At 40.4% G+C, this 14,088-nt stretch overlaps 1 protein-coding gene across 6 annotated transcripts in view; it reads right to left on the minus strand.

The window, feature by feature from the left end:
* Positions 1 to 14,088, minus strand: part of IFT81 (intraflagellar transport 81) — a 192,661-nt gene that overhangs the window by 16,434 nt on the left and 162,139 nt on the right. For all 6 annotated transcript variants that reach the window (XM_070399901.1, XM_070399900.1, XM_070399904.1 and 3 more), the window contains 3 exons: positions 11,645 to 11,794; positions 9,243 to 9,371; positions 7,940 to 8,029 (listed from right to left, as the gene is read on the minus strand). In XM_070399901.1, coding sequence (XP_070256002.1) covers positions 7,940 to 8,029; positions 9,243 to 9,371; positions 11,645 to 11,794 — 369 coding nt within the window. The remainder of the gene's footprint in view (positions 1 to 7,939; positions 8,030 to 9,242; positions 9,372 to 11,644; positions 11,795 to 14,088) is intronic.

Here is a 14,088-nt window from a genome sequence, read left to right on the forward strand (position 1 = left end):
GAGGAGCGAGGGGTCTCAGCCTCACATCAGACCCCAGCCCAGGGTTCCAGAGCTAGGAAAAGAAGTCCAAACCAGTGTGGACTGGGACTGAGTGACACAGAGGCTGCTGGAGACCCAGCTGCTCCTCTTAAAAGGCTGGCACTGTGAACTGAATTTACAAGCTCCCACTTCCTCTGAGCTCCAGTGCTGGGCGAGGCTCTGGGGGACCCAGACATATATGGGGAGAAACTGGACTGTCTGGCATTGGGGCAGGAATTTGGGGGTGACTTTCTTCCAGACGGAGGTGCTCACAGTGGTCATTGGTCCCCTGCTGGGACCTCCCTGGTACAGGGCTGACTAGCAGCCATTTCTGTTTGCTCCGCCCTGGAAATTCCCTGAGGCCCCACCCCACCCAATTTACAACCCCATCTAGGCTGTGTGCAGTGGCTTTTGCATATGAATGGCCTAAAACCTGTCAAACTAGCTGCAGTTTGGTCAGGGAGCCCCAAAGCTATCAATAAGAGGCCCAAGGCCTGCACCAGCCTTCCTTGCTTCACAGCTGGGCCTTGCATGGACACTTCTAAACCCGATACAAAGAAGAGGAATCTGTAACTCTCTCTGTAGCTCCTGCTGGGTGGTCCTAGGCAGTGGCTGACTTTGCACCTCCCTGGAGACCCAAGAGCCAGTGTACCCAATGGTCAGTGTGAGATCATACCAGATTACAACTCTTCACATCCATAAATGATACACTCAAGGGGCAGACTCAGTGAGCACCAAAGCCCCACTGAAGCAAGTCCTGCTCCATAAGGTTGTCTCTTGCACAGCAGTTCTCCCACTGTAGTTGCTGCTGGTCCCCACAGCCAATTGGCCTGGAGGTCAATTCCTCCCAGTGACACCAACAGCAATCAAGGCTCAACTACAAGAAGACTGTGCACACAGGCCACAAAGGGGTGCACCAAGAATGTCCACCTCAGATGATCGGGGAGGCTGAACCACTGGGCCCTAAAGGACACCTATTACACGAGGCCACTCTATCAACTCAAGGAGACTCAGCAGTTACCCAATACATAGAAACAAACACAGGGAAGAAGCCAAAATGCAGAGACAAAAAAACATGTCACAAATAAAAGAAATGGAAGAAAGCAAACTACTGGATATAGAGTTCAAAACGACAGTTATAAGGTTACTCAAGAATCTTCTAGAAACCTCTGAGGAACTTAGTGAGACCTTCAAGGATCTTAGTGAGAATGCCAAAAAATGGAAAAGGACCAGTCAGAAATTAGGCATACACTGACTGAAATAAAGAATAATATACAGGGATTCAACAGTAGACTAGAGGATCCCGAGAATCAAGTCAACGATTTGAAATATGAGGAAGCAAAAAACATCCAACCAGAAGAGCAAAAAGAAAAAAGAATCCAAGAATATGAAGATAGTGTAAGGACTCTCTGGGACAACTTCAAGCATACCAACATCTGAATTATGGGGGTGCCAGAAGAAGAGAAAGAGCAAGATACTGAAAGCCTATTTGAAGAAATAATGACAGAAAACCTCCCCTACCTGGTGAAAGAAATAGACTTACAAGTCCAGGAAGCACAAAGAACCCCAAACAGGAGGAATCCAAAAAGGACCACACCAAGCACACCATAATTAAGCTATCAATAAAAGGCCCAAGGCCCACACCAGCACCAGCCTGCCTTGTTTCACAGCTGGACCTTGCATGGACACTTCTAAACCCGATACAAAGAAGAGGAATCTGCAGATATCTCTGTAGCTCCTGCTGGGTGGTCCAAGGGCAAAAGACAAAGAGAGAATCTTAAAAGCAGCAAGAGAAAAACAGTTAGTTATGTACAAGGGAGTGCCCATACAACTGTCAGCTGATTTCTCAACGGAAACTATGCAGGCCAGAAGGGAGTGGCAAGAAATATTCAAAGTGATGAATAGCAAGAACCTACAACCAAGATTACTCTATCCAGCAAAGCTATCATTTAGAATTGAAGGTCAGATAAAGAGCTTCACAGACAATAAAAAGCTAAAGGAGTTCATCACCACCAAACCAGTATTATATGAGAAGGGTATTCTTTAAGAAGAGGAAGAGGAAGATAAAGGTAAAAATAAAAATTATGAACAAAGTGACACCAAATACATATCTATCAACAAGTGAATCTAAAAATCAAATGAATAAAAATTTGATGAACAGAATAAACTGGTGAATGGAACAGAATCAGGGGCATGGAAATGTAACAGACTGACGATTCTCAGAGGGAAGAGGGTGTGGGCGGGTGCAGGAAGAGATTAGACAAAGATCTTATATGCATGTATGCATTACCTATGGACACAGACAATAGGGTGGCGAGGGCCTGGGGTGGGGTGGGAACTGGGTGGAGGGGAGCTATGGGGGGAAGAAAGGAGGACATCTGTAATAATCTCAACAATAAAGATTAAAAAAAAAGAGAGAGAGACAAAACCTCAAGAGAAGCTCACAATCCCAAAGTATAAACATATAGGGAAACAATCAATCCATTATGTGTGAGAATCAGAAGATATACAAAACAGCAGGGCTACACCTCCAAAAACTCAGGATATCAGAAATATGCCTACTTAGTATGTTTAAAATAAATAAAGGAGGAACTGAAAACAAAAGATGAAAAAGGGACAGTGAGCAAAAATAAGACAAAAATGAACATAATTGTCACTGACATGAAGAACTAAGAAGTGGCATAAACATAAGATTAGACCCAGCTCAGGAAATAAAAGACTGAACTAGTAATCAGCGCTGAAGAAATTATCCAAAATTCATCATAGACAAAAAGATAAAATATGAAAGTGGGGTTAAGCAATAGAGCACAGCATGTGTCTAACATTCATCTAGTACAGTGGTCGTCAAACTGTGGCTCGCAAGTGTGGCTCTTCCTAAGCCTTAGGCAGTGGTCAGCAAACTCATTAGTCAACAGAGCCAAATATCAACAGTAAAATGACTGAAATTTCTTTTGAGAGCCAAATTTTTTAAACTTAAACTATATAGGTAGGTACACTGTTATTAACTTAATTAGGGTACTCCTATGGCTTAGGAAGAGCCACACTCAAGGGGCCAAAGAGCCGAATGTGGCTCGTGAGCCACAGTTTGATGACCATGGGTAGGAGTACCCTAATTAAGTTAATAACAATGTACCTACTTATATAGTTTAAGTTTAAAAAATTTGGCTCTCAAAAGAAATTTCAATCGTTGGGACTGTTGATATTTGGCCCTGTTGACTAATGAGCTTACTGATCACTGATCTAGTACAGTGGTTCTCAACCTTGGCTGCATATTAGAATCACCTGGGAATCTTTTTAAAATTCTGATTTCTGGGCCTCACCCTCCGGAAATTCTGTTTCTTTGTTATGGGGTGGGGCCACAACATTAGTAACAAAGAAACAGAATTTCCGGCAGATGAGGCCCAGAAATCAGGATTTTAAAAAGATTCCCAGGTGATTCTAATGTGCAGCCAAGGTTGAGAACCACTGATCTAGTATGAATTGCTGGAGAAGGCAAGACCGACCAGGTAAAGAATGTTTGAAGATATTATGTATGTAGAATTTTTCCAGAGTTAATGGAAAACAAAAAGCACAAATTCAATCAGAGCAAACAGAACTAAATCTATACAAATGGGACTTTAGGTAACTCATATAAATGAAAAAATACAGCCCTAGCCAGTTTGGCTTAGTGGATAGAGTGTCGGCCTGTGGACTGAAGGGTCCCAAATTCGATTCCAGTCAAGGGCACATGCTTGAGTTGCAGGCTTGATCCCCAGTGGAGGGCATGTAGGAGGCAACCAATCAATGATTCTCTCTCATCATTGATGTTTCTATCTCTGTCTCCCTCTCCCTTCCTCTCTGAAATCAGTAACAATATCTTTAAAAAGAAAAGAAAAAATACAGTATTTGGCTTTTTAACATGGCAAAAGACAGAGATAAAAATGCTCAGATGACTTAGGCACCTCTTTGACTTGACAAATATGGAGGGATGTATTATTCAGGGATGGTGGTGAGATAGCTACATTTCTTTGTAATAGGAGAGGCAGGTAGTCCTTTACATACAGAGAAATTTAGTTAAATCATATGAAAATGAATTTCAGGTTTTGGTTACCTTATCCTATATAATAAAACCCTAATATGCAAATCGACTGAACAGTGGATCGACCAGTCGCTATGACACTCACTGACCACCAGGGAACAGACGCTCAATACAGGAGCTGCTCCTGGTTGGGGGCAGCTCCTGCCTTGCGCATCTGCCTCCCGAGAGGGAGGCGACTGGAAGCGGCCATTGGGGGGTGGGGCACCAGTCAGCGGGCGATGCCAGGCCGCCAGCCAAGGTGGGTGCGAGTGGGGGCTCCCCGATTGCCCCGCCTGCCAGTCACCCCACAGATGACTCTGATTGTCGGCCAGGCCTAGGGACCCGACCCTATATATTGGGAACAGTCTCTTAGATTTAGAAATTAAACGTAGCAAGGCTACTCTAACACTGAAAAAACAGGATGATGCAGCGATGACATGCATGGATTCTGGCTTGCACATCTTGTGGTCAGCCCTGATTCTGACAGATATAACTGTGTGACAAAGCCAATTATTTAACTTCTCTCTGCTTCAGTTTTTCCACCCATAAGATGGGGAAAATGGTACTACTGCCTCAGCAGGATCATGTTATGTACTACTTTTCATAATAGGGCAAAAAATGTAGCTGCCCATACAACAGCAAGATGCCTTTCACCTGTATGAAAAGTATGGTCACTGGTGCATGCAGCATCCCAGATTTCAAGAGGGATGTCCGACTGCCAGTTTAGGCCCGACATCCCCAGATTGCAAGAGAACACAGACTGGGCTGAAGGATCCCCCCCTACTATATCCCCCCCCCCGCCCCCCATGCACGAATTTCATGCACCAGGCTTCTAGTATAAAATAATAAAGGACTTTATAGCATTTAAGATCTAGTATATGGTTTTACTTAGAAAACAATTAGGTTGAAAAGGAATAATATTCCATCTTTTTAAACTATTTTTAATAATTATAATGATAGTTTTTTTAAAGTTCTTATGGATTCGTCATTGTTGCAAAGTGCCTTATATGTACTATTTTATTTAATCAGTTAAATATATGATGTGATTAAGTGTTTTATATTATTATCAAATTAGATGGTATTTGTCCCATCTCACCTATTAGAGCATCAACTCCAGAGAACAGAGACCTGTCGCTTCCATTCCTTTTGTTATGGCAGCAGTGTGTAATAGAACAAGCAAGGGTTTTGAAATAAGATGATGTAGATGCCAGAGTCAAGCCCCAACTCTCCCACTTTCTCCTCCTCTAGTTGGATAGGTCACTAAACCTGTCTCAGGCTCTCTAGTAATTTCATAAAGAGGAAATGATGTCTATCTGACTTCCAAATCTGTGTGATTTTTTCTTTTCTTTTTAAAAAATATATTTCTTTATTGATTTCAGAGAGGAAGGGAGAGGGAGAAAGATAGAAGCATCAATGATGAGAGAGAATCACTGATCAGCTGCCTCCCTCACACCCCCTACTAGGGGTCGAGCCCACAACCTGGCCATGTGCCCGTGGCCCGAATCGAACCCAGGATCCTTCAGTCTGCAGGCCGAATTGACTAGGGCCAAATCTGTGTGATTTTTTATTTTGCTTCTCTGATTCTGATGGCACTCACTAAGAGTTTTATGGTTCCAATTTAGGCACATGCAATACAGGCCCACATTCAAACCTAAAATTACTACATGAAGGGTATGAACTGCCGCTCATGTTGAATGGTGGAGGCCACCTGACCTGGCTTTGTGCGGGGCATTTACCTCCTAATAGTTTATTTTTTAAAGTAGTGGTTAGAATTAGCTCCCAAGTAATGGCATTTCCTCACTTATCATACACTATCAGAGTTTGCCCCCCAGCAAAGTAAGTTCATTTATTTAAGTTAACTTGTCACCACTTGTCAGCAGACTTTCAGCTTCTACCTGACCACAGAAGAATGTGACTTCATATTTATAGGTCTCATAAGATTTAAAGCAAAAAGCTCAACTGGCTGCACTTGTGGTTTTAGCTTAAACTCCTTCTTCTCCTTCTCTCCTCCCCCCCAAAATTTATGACAAACCCGTTTTCAATCAGGAGTGAGTCTCAGACTCTGGGCTACAGATCCGGGCGAGTCTCTAGGGACCCAGACTCAAACAGGAGAAGCGGGACTGTCTGGCTACGGCCCCTCCGAGGTTTGCAGCGGTTACTGGGACAGAGAGGCAGAGCCCCTGGGGACGGACTGAGAGCGGCCATAGCGGCTCCCTCCCCCCGCCCTGTTGATCCCGCCCGCCCAAGCCCTGTGCACAGCCATTTGCCGATCGCCTCAGGCAAAGGCTGGATTAGCGCCTCCCCAGAAGACAGACGTTTTCCGCACAGCTGATTCCTACAGCCAGTCGGCCTGGTGGTCAAATCCCTCTAGTGTTAACTACAACAATTAAGGCTTGGCTAGAACAAGACTGCACACAGGGACCACAAGGGGGTGCACCAAGAAAGCATAAAAGATGCGGAGACAAAAAAACATGACAGAAATGGAGGATATGGAGCTAAGAATCGCAATTTTGAGGGCTTGCCATAAATTTGTGCAGAGCCTCACGAAAACTAATGAGACCCTCGATGCTACGATAAAGAAATTAGAAAGTAAGCATACACGGACTGAAATAAAGAATATTATACCCAATAGCAGACCAGAGGAGCTCAAGAATCAAACCAAAGATTCGACAAAAAACACCCAATTGGAAAAGCAAAATGAAAAAAGAATCCGAAAGTGTGAAGATAGTGTAAGGAGCCTCTGGGACAGCTTTAAGCGGACTAATATCAGAATTATTGGAGTGCCAGAAGATGAGAGACAGCAAGATATTGAAAACCTATTTCAAGAAATAATGGCAGAAAACTTCCCCCACCTGGAGAAAGAAATGGACCTACAGGTTCAAGAAGCGCAGAGAACCCCAAACAAAAGGAATCCAAAGAGGACCACACCAAGACACATCATCATTAAAATGCCAAGAGCAAAAGACAAAGAGAAAATCTTAAAAGCAGCAAGAGAAAGAGGCTCAATTACCTACAAGGGAATACCCATACGACTGTCAGCTGATTTCTCAACAGAAACTTTGCAGGCCAGAAGGGAATGGCAAGAAATATTCAAAGTGATGAATACCAAGAACCTACAACCAAGATTACTTTATCCAGCAAAGCTATCATTCAGAATTGAAGGTCAGATAAAGAGCTTCACAGATAAGGAAAAGCTAAAGGAGTTCATCACCGCCAAACCAGTATTATATGAAATGCTGAAAGGTATCCTTTAAGAAGAGGAAGAAGAAGAAAAAGGTAAAGATACAAATTATGAACAACAAATATGCATCTATCAACAAATGAATCTAAGAATCAAGTGAATAAATAACCTGATGTACAGAATGAACTGGTGATTATAATAGAATCAGGGACATAGAAAGGGAATGGACTGACTATTCTTGGGGGGAAAAGGGGTGTGGGAGATGAGGGAAGTGACTGGACAAAAATCATGCACCTATGGATGAACACAGTGGGTGGGGAGTGAGGGTGGAGGGTGGGGTGGGAGCTGGGAGGAGGGGAGTTATGGGGGGAAAAAAGAGGAACAAATGTAATAATCTGAACAATAAAGATTTAAAAAAAATAAAATAAAATAAAAAAAATAATGAGACCAGGAAAAAAAAAAAAAAATTTTTATGACAAACCAAGTAGCATAAATTAAAGAGAAACCTTTTCAGGTCACATTCTTCTTCTCTTTTGCCGAATCATATCAATATAATAATAATAATAGTAATAATAACAATAATGTGTTTCCTATAAATGACCCAAGTAAAATATTCAGGATTCTAATTACTATATCTCAACCAGATAAAATAGTAAAAGTATCACAAAATCAAATTCACCTACTTGACATTTTTGACGCAGTTGTCTTAGCTCTTTTATAACTGGGGCTAGAGCTGACTTCTTTTCAGATACCAGTGAATTCAGTTTTCTTACCTGTCATTTAAAAAAAATACATGACATTTAAAAAAAGAATTCAAAAGAACAAAAATACTACATGCATAAAGTGTTATATATGAGTAAAAAAACTATAAATTACTTCAATGCCAAACAATAGGAAAGTGATTTAGTAAATCTTGATTCCTCGGTAAGATGGAATAGCACTGAACTATTCAAAATGTCAATTATTAACACTGCAAACCAATATGGCAAAATATTTATAATCTAACAAGTAATGACTAAAATAAACTACAAGTTGCCTATCTACAACTACAATCATGTTGTTATGTAAAACAATATGTAATTACGTAGGTTATATAAAATATACATAAACATAAATGAAGTGATATTCAAGATACTTAATAACCCAAATGGCATAAGTAATAATCAATCACAATGGACACCAGCTATAGAGATGAAGGCAGTCTTGCAGGCCTCTACAGGTGCTCAATGTTAATCTTTTTTTGTTGTTAATCCTCACTCGAGGATATTTTTTTTAATTGATTTTTAGAGAGTGGAAGGGAGAAAAAGAGACAGAGAAAGAAACATCGATATGAGAGAGACACATCAATTGGTTGCCTCTTACATGTACCTTGACCGGGGCCAGGGATTAGGCCTGCAACTGAGGTATGTGTCCTTTACTAGAATCAAACTCGGGACCCTTCAGTCCACAGGCCGACATTCTATCCTCTGAGCCAAACCGGTGAGGACAATGTTAATCTTTTTATGAGTCAGCTTGTGGTGAGATGCTGGGGTTCTGGGCAAGCAGCCAACGTGGATAAGACAGGCTGAGAGTTTGGGGCAGCAGCTATTCACCAATAAGTAAAGAAAGAGTTAAACGTTCTAATGCCTCACGAGGCTGTATCAGTACATTCTGGCTAAACGACAGCTCTAAATATGGAAAGATACTAAGGACACACCCAAAAACGAAATAATTTTATTAGTTAGGGTGGTATGTTGGGAAAACTTTTTTTAAAATCTTAACTATTTCCTTAATGTTGTATAACTTTCACACACTTCAGAAACCACAAAACACATGAACTGTTGTAAGTTGAACAACCTTACTAGAATGCAAAAATTCAAGAGACTGATACAGATAAAAATATAAACAATATGCAGAAAGGAAAATCTGAAGTTTCACTAAAAACTGGACAAACAAAAACATCTGCCTTCTATACCCAGTAAAAAACCACTAAAAATGTGTAATCACCATTTCAGACATGTCATCCAGGGTCCGTCCTTTCATTTCGTCAACCTCACTCTTCAGTGCAGACACTCTCTCCAGCTCTTCCTGGGTGTAACTATATCCAGATATACCCTTTTTCTCCTCAATGGTTTGCTAAAAGTAAAGAATAAATAGAGGTCAACCTATGAACCAGGAGGTTCAATATGCCAGTGTTGGGGGCTCAATCCCCAATTGTGCAGGAGGCAGCCATCAATCATTCTCCCTCATTACTGATGTTTCTATCTCTCTCTCCCTCTTCCTTTCTTTCTGAAATCAATAAAGATATATTTTTTAAAAATGGGGCCACAAATTTGGTGTCAAAACCTCAATGACTCCATAAGAAGTATACATATTTAATCTATAATATTAGAGTTGTAAATGAAATAAATTAGCTTAGAATCCTAAAGGACAATCTTTATTGACTTCAACAATAATAGCATCTCTTTATATGTTATAAATTCACACTAAATTTTACTATCTTCAGGTACATAGAAATCAATTCTAATTTTAGACTTTAAAATAGTGCTATGTACTCTGCATAGAATATAAAACAGGACACATTCAATAAATATTTGGTGAATGAGTAAATTCTCAAGTGATCCAATTGTATTTACATTTGCTTACTCATCCAATATTTGTTATATGCCCAAATGTGCCAAGCACAGTTCTCGGCAGTGAACAAAACAGGGAAAAATCCCCTCGCTCACAGAGCTTACTTCTAGTGAGAGTAAACAAGTAACATGTAAACAAGTAAAACACAGTGTGAGGTGAGAGTGGGGTTGAAATCTTAAGTAAAAGGTGGTTATAGGTCTTCCTGAGATGACATCTGAGAACGCCCTGAAGGAAGTGGGGGAGCAAGCCCTGTAGACACCTGGGAGACCAGCAAGTGCACAAGACATGAGGCAGGAACATGCCTGGCTTGTTCACGAAATAGCTGGGAGACTGGTGCAGCTGAAAATAGAGTGAGAATCCAGTGGGGTGGGGGAGGGATCATAGAGGACTCAGCTGGTTTGCTGGGACAGTCTCAGTCTATGTCTGTTGTCCTTTGCATTCTCAAAAGTGTCCTAGTTTAGATGATAAATTATATTGTTACCTTATTTTTAGGCCAAGGAAAGAACTTGGACTTATTTTAAATGACATGAGAGGCTTGTTGGAGGGTTCAGATAAAGTAATTTAAAAAAATTAATCTTAGAGAGAGGAAGGAAGGGAGAGAGTGAGCAAGAGAAACATCAATCAGTTGTTTTCCATACTCACCCTGACCAGGAATTGAACCCGCCACCTTCTAGTGTCAGCCAGCCTCTGTCAATGACCACCCATTGCTTGGATAATGGCCTCATGAACAGAATGGCTATGTTGGCAAAGATGGAGGCTACACATGGGCAAAATAGCATGGGCTCTCTCTGACTAATGCCCATCTAGCCATTGCCACTGCCATTGCCACACATCTGACCTGGCAGCAACAGAGATCAATTGGTCTCCTCAAGGGTATGGAATCATCCCTTGAGGAAACCAATCATCTACTTAGTGGCAATATGATAACATCAGATCCTTCCTGCTCTGAAAAGACATTTCATCCTGACTGGCACTACCCATATTCTGGGTAAGGGTTTGCTTTCTTGCCAACAATGTTCCAGCCCACACCACTATCCAAGGGCTCAGAGTATCTGGTCTACTGATGTAGATTCCCACATATATCACCTCAGACCAAGAGACCTACTTTATGGTAAAGGAGGTGTGGTGGTGAGCACATGACCTTGGGATTCAGTCACTGTACCACACACCACCCCATCCAGAGAGCAAATGACCTGACAGAACAGAGGAAGGACCTCGTGAAGGGACAGCTAAGTGGCCAGATTGGAACTGGTGGCTTGTGAGGATGAGTTCTAGTCTTTAGGAGCTGTGTTCCAAACAGACTGAATACATGGGTCTCGAAAGTATGAGGGTTATCACTCACTGGGTTTCCCACTTATCCACTTAAGGAATTAACTTTCCTTCTCTGGTTTCCAGAGCTGGGCATGCTTCTACTGGAAGGCACATGAAGGGACCCTCTACACTTAATGCTCTGGCTACCATGTTGTCACTTGGGCTCCTCATGCCGGTGGACCAACAGGCAAAGAAAAGGGTTATTATATTGTAGGACATCATAAGGCTATTAATTACCCCAAAGTCAGCAAGCATAAGAGTGCTTCCTGGGGGGAGGGGTAAAAAAAAAAAAAAAGACTGCTTCCTGCTACATTAAACATAAATGAATCAGCTTATATGACATCCCTGTAATTAATCAGAAAAAAACAATAATTGTATGATTTTTCTATTAAAAACCCCAGAGCTATAACCCATAAACCTCCTGACATTTGTAACTTTAGCACCCCAAGATAATACTGTATTACCAGTTGATGCTGAATATTTTCAAGACGTTGTTTAAGGAGTTCTTCCGTCCTCTGCAAGAGACCGAACTCAGCTTTAAATTCAGCTATTATCTGATGCTTCTTTTTGAAAACAGTACTCTTGCTTCGAAGTTTACTGACATATCGCTTGAACTGTAAGAGAATACAATATCAGTTTAATGAGTAGAAAAGTAGTTGCTAAATACTACATATACTCTCAATGTTTAAGAAACATTTTATTTTCTACTATCTAGCACATGTCCCAAGTATATAATAATAACTTAGTTTTATTAGAAAACTTAAAAAGACTAACTGCCTGATTCAACACACTTTGTGTATGTTTTAATTTTTTGGATCCATCTAAATGGTGTAAATCCTTATGTAAAATTCTATTACTGTCAGTATTTTTCCTTTTAAGTTATACAGCTAAATCTAAGGTCAGTAATTCTAAATTTGTAAGATAGTAAAATAGGAAGTATAACATTTCTCAAATTTAGGTACTTTTTTTCCCCTTAAAGACTTGATTCGTTCCTGTGTATTTAAAAAATGCCCTTAAAAATAGTAAGATTAAAAATTCTTCACATAAAAATAACTTTTAATCCCTAGTTTAGACATCGTTCTAAAGTTGATTTAAACTTTAAAAGAAATACAGAACACATTGTGTTTTAGAGGAAGGAAGTTCAAAATATGTTTCTATCCATGATTAAGTTGGTTTTAATATTAAGGAATTCAGCCCACACAGCAAATTATCAGTGGCTGGATTATAGTAATGGTTTTAAAATTTTAAGTCATACCAATATACCTATAATTTGCAATTTTTCCTTTTAAAGAATAAATGTGTAAGCCTGACATAACCACAGACTCAGAATCCCTAGAGTAACTATAATATGTTCTATTAAAAGTGTCCTGGGCAAAGTGCCCAAAATGAAATCAACCCTATTCATCTGCTATCCTCTGTATTATCTAGGCCAATTTCCCCTTCTCTATCTTGCTGTGCTCCAGAACTATTTTTAAAAGCTATAAATGTTTTTGGTGAAAGAACAAACCCACCAATTACTCAATGTGCTCTCTGCTGATTGGTTGTTACTTGACGTTCATTGGACAAACTACTTAAGGGAAGGGAGTTGGGGTCAGATTAATCATGGTTCCATTCAATTAAACAACAGGTGGCCATCAAAGCACTCTGAGGGCTCTACTACCCCAAGGAACTAGGGGAAAGAAACGCATTATCAATGTTTCTTCCATTGCAAGTTTATTCTGTTAAGAAAGAGAAAACAGCCCAGCCGGTGTGGTTCAGTGGTTGACCTATGAACCAGGAGCTCAAGGTTTGATTCCTGGTCAGGGCACACGTCCGGGTTGTGGGCTTGATCCCCAGTAGAGGACGTGCAGAAGGCAGCCGATCAATGATTCTCTTTCGCTACTGATGTTTCTACCTCTCTCTCCCTCTCCCTTCCTCTCTGAAATCAATTAAAAAAATTTTTTTTTAAAAGAGAGAGAAAAAACACAAGTCACTGTCACCAAACCAAGACTTAATACCTAAATTAATTACAGTTGCAGCCTCTCCCAGGAATGGAATCTTAAACCAGTCCACCAGGAATTACCTGGTCACCACTAATAAGGTAGTCTGCCTGACAGGCCCCTGCTGTCCCCTAAAGGAAGGTGACCGTGCCACAACCAATCCCCTTTTTGCCTGGCCAGCTCCCTTCTGTCTATAGAAGTCTTCCATTTTGTACAGCTCCTTAGAGCTCCTCTCTGACTAAATGGGATGCTGCCTGATTCATTAAGAGATGAATAAAGCCAGTAAGATTTTTAAAATGTACTCAGTTCAATTTTGTTTTTTAGTACTTCTATCATTTGGATTTCAGATTATTTCTGAATTCTCAAATTATAAAAATAAAATCATGATGAACATATTGAATATAAATCTTTAGACACATTTAAAATATTTTTTTTATTGATTTCAGAAAGGAAAGGAGAGTAAGAAAGAGAGAAACAATGATGAGAGAGAATCATTGACTGGCTGCCTCCTGCACACCTTCCTCTGGGGATAGAGCCTGAAACCTGGGCATTTGCCCTGACCAGGAATTGAACCATGACCTCCTGTTCATAGGTCAATACTCAACCACTGAGCCATGCCAGCCGGGATAGACAAATTCTTAATAATTTCTACAGGATATTTCCAGAAATGGTCAAAAGGAAATAGGGTTTTGACACATTCTGCCCTTCAAAGTCTATTTATGGTACTTTTTATAATTGTCAATTTTATATGTAAAAGATAATCTTACTTTTAATTTCCATTTCTTTATTAGGGGATTTCACTTTTTTCTCATGTTCATTGTACATCTATAGGGATTTACAATGACTCCTTGGGATATTTAGGAAAAGGCTTTCTATAGTGCACTATAGCAGTAACAGGTCAATCAGACAAATTTGTCATTTAACTGAAC

Source organism: Myotis yumanensis, unplaced genomic scaffold (assembly GCF_028538775.1).
Source record: "Myotis yumanensis isolate MYYU_CA2020_CCGP unplaced genomic scaffold, mMyoYum1.0.hap1 SCAF_19, whole genome shotgun sequence".
NCBI lineage: Eukaryota > Metazoa > Chordata > Mammalia > Chiroptera > Vespertilionidae > Myotis > Myotis yumanensis.